This window comes from Coenobita brevimanus, chromosome 17 (assembly GCF_032717465.1).
Source record: "Coenobita brevimanus isolate Jiangsu-jjx chromosome 17, ASM3271746v2, whole genome shotgun sequence".
NCBI classification, from domain to species: domain Eukaryota; kingdom Metazoa; phylum Arthropoda; class Malacostraca; order Decapoda; family Coenobitidae; genus Coenobita; species Coenobita brevimanus.
Window position 1 is genome coordinate 815,001 of NC_136970.1, and position 10,000 is coordinate 825,000.

The 10,000-nt window shown below is 40.9% G+C and overlaps 1 protein-coding gene across 1 annotated transcript in view; it reads right to left on the reverse strand.

The window, feature by feature from the left end:
• The window catches only part of LOC145391216 (calpain-A-like), a 17,341-nt gene that overhangs the window by 1,732 nt on the left and 5,609 nt on the right, over positions 1-10,000 (reverse strand). The window contains exons 2-7 of the mRNA XM_080265890.1: positions 5,859-5,975; positions 5,468-5,605; positions 5,113-5,244; positions 4,710-4,903; positions 3,423-3,597; positions 719-798 (exon numbers count right to left, since the gene is read on the reverse strand). Of these exons, the coding sequence (XP_080122016.1) occupies positions 719-798; positions 3,423-3,597; positions 4,710-4,903; positions 5,113-5,244; positions 5,468-5,605; positions 5,859-5,975 (836 nt within the window). The remainder of the gene's footprint in view (positions 1-718; positions 799-3,422; positions 3,598-4,709; positions 4,904-5,112; positions 5,245-5,467; positions 5,606-5,858; positions 5,976-10,000) is intronic.

The following is a 10,000-nucleotide window of genomic DNA, read 5'->3' on the forward strand; positions in this document are numbered from 1 at the left end:
ATAACCCTGAATAAGTCAAAATGAATATGGCATCAAGATCTTGGTCTATAATCCAGAATAAGTCAAAATGAATATGGCGTCAAGATCTTGGTCTATAATCCAGAATAAGTCAGTAAATATAGTGTTAAGATCTTGGTCTTTAATCCTGTAGGGGTGAAAAATAATCCTGAATAAGTCAAAATAAATATGGCGTCAAGATCTTGGTCTATAATCCTGTAGGGGTGAAAATAATTGTATGCGAAACGTTATTATACAGCCAAGATTTCAGTGTATAATCTTGTAAAAATAATTCTGAATTAGTGAGAATAATTATAATGCACTTATCTCTGTGTGTAATCCTGTATGAGTGTAAATAATTATGTATGAAAAGCAATATTACACAGAACAAACGCTCCAGATTTTTTTTCAGGTCTTTGGCAACTGTAGGAGTGAAAATAAAAGCATAAACAATTGATATTTTACACAACAGGAGCTAAGAAATATTTGTGAGATGTTTTGGAGCTGTTAGGGTAAAAATAAAAATATTAACACAATATTTGACACAACAAAAACACACACAAAAAATCATGACGTTTTCGGCAACTGTAGGATTGAATAAATAAATAAACGAAAATATAGATAAATGAATAAATATATAGATTAATAAATAGTTAGATAAATAAATAAGTAAAGTCATTAATTTCACATCATATAAACTTTAAAAATTTATATACATTACCTGGCCACTCCCGAAACCGTATATGCGTGCCCCTCAACCAATCCGTTTTCGTCTGTCTTGTACGCCATTCTCCAGTCTCCCTGTGAGGATTTTGAATTTGCGAGAAAAATGTTGTTAATCACGTTCATTTGAGGGGAAAGACAGAAAATGAGTTGTAGTATATTTTGGTAACTTTATTTATACACCAGTCTCCCTGTCAGGATTTTATGGGAAGAGAGAAATGGGGAGAGTTACGTCTATTGAAGGGGAAAGACAGAAAATGGGGGTACTAGATTTTGAACATTGCTAGTGAGAAGTATGAAGAAAAGGGATGTTGACTATTCATACGCAAGTTTCCCTGAGGATTTTGTAGTTGCGAGAAAAATGTTGTTAATCATGTTTATTTGAAGGGAAAGACAGAATATAGGGATACTAGATTTTGAAGCTTGCTAGTGAGAAGTATGAAGAAAAGGGATGTTGACTATTCATACGCAAGTCTCCCTGAGGATTTTGTAGTTGCGAGAAAAATGTTGTTAATCACGTTCATCTGAAGGGAAAGACAGGATATGGGGGTACTAGATTTTGGTGATTTTATTCATACGTCAGTCACCCTTTGAGGATTTTGTGTTTGCGAGAAAAATATTGTTAATCACGTTTATTTGAGGGGAATGACAGAAAATGGGGAGTACTGGATTCCGTTTGCTGGTGAGAAGTATGAAGTGATGATGTTGATTTTGAGGAAGAGATTTAAAATGAGGATGTGAGGATTACGGAAACACATAGAGAAATGAAATACACAGAAGCACATATGGCAGTGAAATGAAGTACACAGAGGCACATATGGCAGTGAAATGAAGTACACAGAATAACATATATGGCAGTGAAATGAAGTACACTGAACAACATATATGGCAGTGAAATGAAGTACACTGAACAATGTATGGCAGTGAAATGAAGTACACAGAATAACATATATGGCAGTGAAATGAAGTACATTGAACAATGTATGGCAGTGAAATGAAGTACACAGAACAACATATATGGCAGTGAAATGAAGTACACAGAATAACATATATGGCAGTGAAATGAAGTACACTGAACAATGTATGGCAGTGAAATGAAGTACACAGAACAACATATATGGCAGTGAAATGAAGTACACAGAGGCACATATGGCAGTGAAATGAAGTACACAGAAGCCCATATGGCAGTGAAATGAAGTACACAGAATAACATATATGGCAGTGAAATGAAGTACACAGAGGCACATATGGCAGTGAAATGAAGTACACAGAAGCACATATGGCAGTGAAATGAAGTACACAGAAGCACATATGGCAGTGAAATGAAGTACACAGAGGCACATATAGTAGTGAAATGAAGTACACAGAGGCACATATGGCAGTGAAATGAAGTACACAGCTTAGGGGACAGATGAGCGAGTGATGTAGACGGTAGTGAAGAGCATAGCAGATGAACAATAACTCCCAGTGAAGAACAGAATGACACCAATAACTGCCACTACAAGGTCGGTTTCTAAGTAAGCTCCCTAACACCTCTTCCATAGCGATTTGTTTTTGGCTGTGGCTGCTTGGTATCCTTGTGTACGTTAGTCTGTTTAGCCTATAGCGATGATGGAAGGATTTATGCAACACGGAATAGGGGAGTAAGGTGTAATAAGCAAACTAAATCGCTTACGAAAAGGTGTTAGGGAGCGGGAATATCAACATTGCTTTTTAACTACGATGTTGGTGTTTAAAATTACTGTGGTGGTGGTGAGAGAGGGAGGCCTTCACGTGGTGGCACTGATATAACTGGTCGGATCCACTGCCTGGTTATACAAACCTCCCTCAACTCCCTCCCTATCCCCCAAAAGGACGATGGTGGACTGCAGGAGGAGGGCAACTTCAGCCTGCAGTCCACTGGGTTCACGTTTCAGATACAGGGTTGCAGCTGCTACTACTACTACTACTACAATTACTACTACTACTATTACTACTACTACTACTACAATTACTACTACTACTACTACTACAATTACTACTACTACTACTACTACTACTACAATTACTACTACTACTACTACTACTACTGCTACTACTACTACTACTACTACTACTACTATTACTGCTACTAGTACAACTACTACTACTACTACTACTATTATTATTATTATTATTATTATTATTATTATTATTGTTGTTATTATTATTATTATTTTACTATTATTGTTACTGCTACTACTACTGCTACCACAACTACAACCACCATCACTACAACTGCTACTACTACTACCACTACTACTACCACCACCACCACCACTACTACCACTACTACTACAACCACCACCACCACTATAACTACTACTACTACCACTGCTGCTACTACTATTACTACTACTACAACTACGGGTGACATTTAAGTGTTTTTACATTCAACATTCAGTCTTACATCGAAATGGTCAAGGTGTTCCCACGGTTTGTCTTTCTGTAGGGGAGATAGATAGATAGACAGATAGATAGATAGATAGATAGATAGATAGAGCACCAACATCATTATACTCCTCCTGTTCATCATCATCATCATCATTATCATTATCATCATTCTATTTCTCCTCTTCTTTTTGATCATCATCATCATTATATTTCTCCTCCTCCTCCTCCTCCTCCTCCTCCTCCTCTTCATCACCATCATCACCATCACCATCATCATCACCATCACCCACCTTCCTAGAGGCCGTGATAAAGGCGCCATCCCTCGAGGCCTTCAGCAGCAGTCGGTACAGCCTCATCTTGTCCGTCACTTCCTCCAGATCAAACCTCTCCGCCAGGCCCCCCGTCAGGTCCACAAGGGCGTCCATACTCTGCCCCCCCTCCATCGCCTCGTAGGACCCGTGTAACCTGTAGGAGGGGGTGAAGGAGGCGGTGAAGGAGGGGGTGAAGGAGACGCTGAAGTGGCTGAAATGTTGGTTAGAATTGATGGGAAAATCGTGGATGGTGTTTGTGGATTAATTTGGCTCTCTGTCTATGTCTCTGTCTCTGGTCACTCTCACAGGGCCGAGGAGGGGGGGGGGGACCCTCCAAGGTTTTGTTAAGTAAGGAAAATATAACAAGTATCACGTGTTAGATGTATGAGGTGAAATTTGCTTTTATAATGCGCTGCATCAATGCATTGTATTCATTTCGTTCCCCCCGTTACTAAACAGCATTTGTCATTTTTTTTTTAAACTTAAGACACGGTAATTTCCTTGTAGTTATTATCCGTTGTTCTGTAGAGAGGGAGAGGAAGATGTGATGGCGCACCAGGATTCTTTTGGCGGTACATCACTATGCCGCGACACACTGGCTGGGCAGCAGTCCAGACGCCAGCTACATTTCCAGTAATTATTCAGCAGAGTTTTGAGGGAGAGGGCGGCCTGTTGTCGATACTCTTGCCCCGGGTCTGATGTTGGATATCGGCGGCCCTACTCAAAATCGCGGCCTCAACCCCCCCCCCCCCAATAATCCCTCGGAACCACCTACCCCAGAAGCCCTCAGAACCACACACACCATAAGCCCTCAGAACCACCTACCCCAGAAGCCCTCAGAACCACCTACCCCAGAAGCCCTCAGAACCACCTACCCCAGAAGCCCTCGGAACCACCTACCCCAGAAGCCCTCGGAACCACCTACCCCAGAAGCCCTCAGAACCACCTACCCCAGAAGCCCTCAGAATCACACACACCATAAGCCCTCAGAACCACCTACCCCAGAAGCCCTCGGAACCACCTACCCCAGAAGCCCTCAGAACCACCTACCCCAGAAGCCCTCAGAACCACCTACCCCAGAAGCCCTCAGAACCACCTACCCCAGAAGCCCTCAGAACCACACACACCATAAGCCCTCAGAACCACCTACCCCAGAAGCCCTCAGAACCACACACACCATAAACCCTCAAAACCACCTACCCCAGAAGCCCTCAGAACCACAAGAGCCTCCAACTGGACCCGGGAGCCGCCCATATATATACTCACTTCGCGTAGGCCTTTTCCAGCAGTGCCACCCAGAACTCGGAGGGGTCTGTGCTGCGTGCGAAGAGGAGGTCTCCGTCTTTGGTCGGCAGTCGGTCATCCACGCCGACCAAGACCCACTCCCCGAAGCGCCAGAACCGACACACGATGAGACCAGTGTACCCCTCCCCCTGCAGGGACTGGTCTGGGGGCATGACCTGTGGGGGGGGAGAGGGAGACTCAAGTCGTAACTCCAGCCCTCTCGATTTCAGTCCCAACGAGAAGACCGTAACACACACACACACACAAAACTTTAATTTAACCCAACTGGCGGGGAAACCAGACGTGGGCCCGCATTCAAAGCTCCCTAACGCCTTTTCCTAACCGATTTATTTTGTTTATCACGACGAGATGTGCCGTAACTCACCCTCTCGATTAACTTAGTCTTCCTAGCGACGGCGGCACAGGAGGAGAGGAACCAGCAGTCTCCAAGGGCGCCCTGAACCACGTCCCTCCTGCTGGCGCCGTCCACGAAGAGCTGGGGGTTGTCGTGGAGCTCCTGGGGCGATAGATAGATAAACAGATAGATAGATAGATAGATAGGGAGAGAGAGGTGGTTAATATTTTTCACTGCATATTAGATACTTCCCGTGGCGATAGATAGATAGATAGATAGATAGGGAGAGAGAGAGAAAGATACATATACATACATAGATAAATAGAGACAGTTAGATAGATAGGTAGATAGATAGACAGATAAATGGATAGATAGATAGACTCACCATTGGCCTCTTCCAGACCACATTATGTTCTTCCCTCGAGGAGAAGAAAATGGAGGAATTGTCGGCGGGAAAATCCTCATCACAGAAATATTCCTCAACTGCCAGATTGTTCTTGATGTTCTCCACGGCTTCCGCTTCCTGGAGGCGAAGAACAACAACGAGAGTAAGAAGGAGGAGGAGGAGGAAGAGGAGGAGGAGGAGGAGGAAGAAGAGGAGGAGGAGGAGGAGGAAAAGCTCAAAGATGGTTTTACTTGAAATTCAATACCAAGATACTGAGTAGTAGTAGTAGTAGTAGTAATAATAATAATAATAATAATAATAATAATAATAATACCAACAATAATAATAATAATAATAATAATAATAATAATAATAACCATAAATCACTCACCGTTACGCCCAATCGTCCATCTTCAAATTCGGATTCCGGTAATTCAAACGCTCCCTCCTCCCCCGTTTTCGGTCTGTCCGTTGCCGCGTCCGTTACTTGTACTCGCTCCTCCGCCGGCTAACGGAAATAACGGAAAGAGAGATTAGTCACGAAGAAGTGCAGGAAGCGGCATTATATTTAGGATAATCTGTGAGATATTTTTCTTTGACTAATACATTCATTTAAATTTTCTATGCTACAATATTAAGGCATTTGTTTATCTGTCTGTCTGTCTGTCTATCTATCTATCTATCTGTTTACCTGTCTGCCTATCTATCTATCTATCTATCTATCTGTTTACCTGTCTATCTATCTATATCTATCTATCTCGCTCTCTGTCTGTCTGTCTATCTATCTATATCTATCTGTTTACCTGTCTGTCTGTCTGTCTGTGTCTGTCTTTGTTTGTGTGTATGTATGTGCGTGTGTCTGTTCATCAACTTATGTCTATCTGTATGTCTGTCTGTATCTGTCTATCTATCTATCTATCAGTGTCTATCTCATCCATCCTCAGTGGCCAAGTGTAGTCAGATTAGAGGGTTGGATTGGACTAGTAACCAAGGAGACTTATTAACTCAATTCATGATCAAGCGTAGTCAGATTAGAGGGTTGGATTTGACTAGCAACCAAGGAGACTCATTCCTGCCTCGTAATCTAATGCTCATTGATTTTCATGCCACCACTTGTAGCCAGATCTCCTTGGTTACTAGTCAAATCGTCCTTCCAGTCTGACTACACTTGGCCATTCACTGAACTGAAAGGGGTTAGGGATCAGATAGATAGATAGAAAGATAGATAGATAAATAAATAAATAAATAAATAAATGCATCTGTTAGTAAATCTCCCCTTTTGTAAATTCTCTCTCTCTCTCTCTCTCTCTCTCTCTCTCTCTCTCTCTCTCTCTCTCTCATTTAAGTATTTTCTTCCTTTCTCACTTCATTTTATTCATTCGTTCATTTTTTCCTTACCTGCTTACTTCCTTCCTTTCTTCCTTCCTTCTTCCGGTCTTCCTTGCTTCCTTTCATTTCTCCTTTTATCATTCATCTTTCCTTCCTTCCTTCCTTTTTCATTCCTTTTTTCCTTCCTCCCTTCCATTCATTCTTCCTTCCTTCTTTCCTTCCTTCCTTCCTTCCTTCCTTCTTTCCTTCCTTCTTCCTTCCTTCCTTCTTTCCTTCCTTCCTTCCTTCTTTACTTCCTTCCTTCCATTCATTCAACCATTCAGTCTTCTTTCCTTCCTCCATCCCTCCTTTGCCTCCTTCATTCCTTCCTTTCATTAAATCAGTCTTCTTTCCTCCCTCCCTCTCTTCCTTCCTTCCTTCCTTCCTCCCTCCTTACTTCAAGCAGGCATTTTCCTTCGCCTCTCATTCCCCTTAATCGTACAACCTCGACTGAACACGCAAGGGCAGCCAACATTTTATCGAGTTGCATAAGTTCGCTACTCTTCCTCTTTACTAAATCCCTCATATACTTTTTTAAAAACGCCATGAGTAGTAATAATAATAATAATAAAAGAAGTTCCTCTCCCTAATTTTTATGATTTTGGGCAGGGAACTACGCGATCTCTGAGTAATCTGGCAATAATTCAAGATGATCCACTTGCGTTATTACAGACTAACGTTGTGGACTCTTATACCTTGTCCTTGCCATGTAAAATTTATAACACTGGGGCAAGGGCACGCAAAAAAAAATCTTCAGAAGTCGTATTATTAGAATTTTGTAATATATTAAGCGTATACTGGCCTAAATTGGTGAAAAAAATATAACAATTTATCGATGACGTAAGCCTTAGTTAGAGCGGAGTTTAGAGTGTTGACATGTGGGTGTTCGAATTCAGTGCTCCTCAATTTTTTGGATTATTTCAGCATTATTCACTAACTACAGCGGCGTATTTTAAGGTAAGACATTCTCCTTGACGTCTAGCTTCTTCTGAAAGTGCCTTAGAGAGCGTGTGAAGAGGTATTTGCGTTTTATTGGATGGTTTTAGGTGAACGATCGCTTCCGTTGACATTTTCGCTTCATCCATTTTAAAAGTGGATTATTTTTATCCCTGGTGCTCCAAGATGTCTATATTCAGCTCTAGAGGCGACCTTACGTAGCGAAAAAGTTCGAAATAGTCCTTAATAACTCCCTGATTGAGCAGAATTTTGATGTTAAAAAAATAAATCGCTTACAAGAATATGATACACACGGGTCCGTATTGTCGATGGTTAAGCAAGCCCCCAACACCATTTCCTAAGCGGTTTATTCTGTTTATTACACCTTATTGTCCTGTGTGCTACATAAATCCTTCCATTATTGACGTACTTCGCATAAATAACGTACAAAAGGATATTAACCAGCCATATCCAAAAATAAATCGCTGAGGAAGAGGTGTACGGGTCTGATTCTATGCATTAGTTATACATATAGGTCTTAATGATGATTTAAACGCGTAAATGAATATGTTAACTGTGAAAATAATTTGGTGTTTTGTGAATCCGTAAGGCAAGCACGTCATTTTATGGAAAGTTGTGAACTGTATGTGAGAGAAAAGTTAGTCTAGCTGTGTTGTGGTGATGGTGGTGGTGAGGATGGTGGATGGTGGTGGTGGTGGTGATGATGATGATGATGGTAGTGGTGGTGGTGGGTATTATGATGGTGATGGTGGTGGTGGTGATTATGATGATGATGATTATGATGGTGGTGGTGATTATGGTGATGATGATTATGATGGTGGTGGTGATGATGATGATGATGATAGCCCCTGTGATGTCTAGGGCTGTGTGAAGTAGCCTGGTGCAATTCTCTCTCTCTCTCTCTCTCTCTCTCACCTGTAATTTTCCCCACACACATCACTGCGACGGAATTACCTACATTGCATACGGAAATCATGCCATTGCAATCTTCGTTGGTCGATATATTTAATGTCCTGAATCCTGATCATTTACTTTCTGTGTGTAGTAGACTTTATTTGCCTTAATTAAATTGTTTTGTGTTAATCTGAATGTAATAATAATAATAATAATAATAATATTAATAATAATAACGAAAATAATAATAGTAGTAGTAGTAGTAGTAGTAGTAATCTGCGTAATTATATTTTCCTTTGAAATATGATTAATTTCTTAAACTTAATATTATCTATACTGCTGGCGTTGACTTTGTATGTATGTATGTATGGAGGTATGTTTGTATGTATGTATATGTGTGTGTACGTGTGTATGTATGTATGTGTGTGTGTGTACGGATGTTTGTAATCATGTGTGTGTATGTAAAGGCTTCTGGCCATAAGTTCCTTCTTCCTTGCATAAAAATCCTAAATAGCCTCTAGGACAATGTGTATGTGTATGTTTATATGTAAGCATGTATGTATGTACTGGTATGTATGTATGTATGTATGTATATATTCCGTATTTAGGCCAGATTGATATTATTATTATTATTATTATTATTATTATTATTATTATTATTAATTAATTTATTTTTTTGTCACATGCTTCTGTGACGGCATTGTAAGTGAAGTGTGATTGGCCTGGTGCGTGGACTTTAACATTTGTAGTTTATTTAAAGTTATTAGAGAGAGAGAGAGAGAGAGAGAGAGAGAGAGAGAATGTGTTAATTTGAACTGACAGGAACATAAACAATTCACGGAGCTATACACGTGTGTGTGTGTGTGTGTGTGTATGTACTCTGTTCAATATCAGCATGGCGACCTGTACACACACACACACTGCCAAGGTTTGTGTGTGTGTGTGTGTGTGTGTGTGTGTGTGTGTGTGTGTGTGTGTGTGTGTGATTAATAGTGTTTGGATGTGTGCTTGTGTGTGGGGGAGTTTAATTACTTTATTGAGAGGGAGAGAGAGAGAGAGAGAGAGAGAGAGAGAGAGAGAGAGAGAGAGAGAAAGGAAAGTAGAAAGTGAGAGAGTTAGATAGTGAGAGGGGGTGAGTGAGGGAACAATAAAGTGAGGAAGTGAGAGAGGGTAGAGTGAGAGAGTAAGATAGTGAGAGAGTGAGCTATTGATTGTGCTACCCTTGAGCTCCGTCACCTAGATCACACCAAAAGGTTGTTAAGGTCGGGTTTATTTCACTTATACTCCCTTATACCCCCTTATACTCCCTTATAC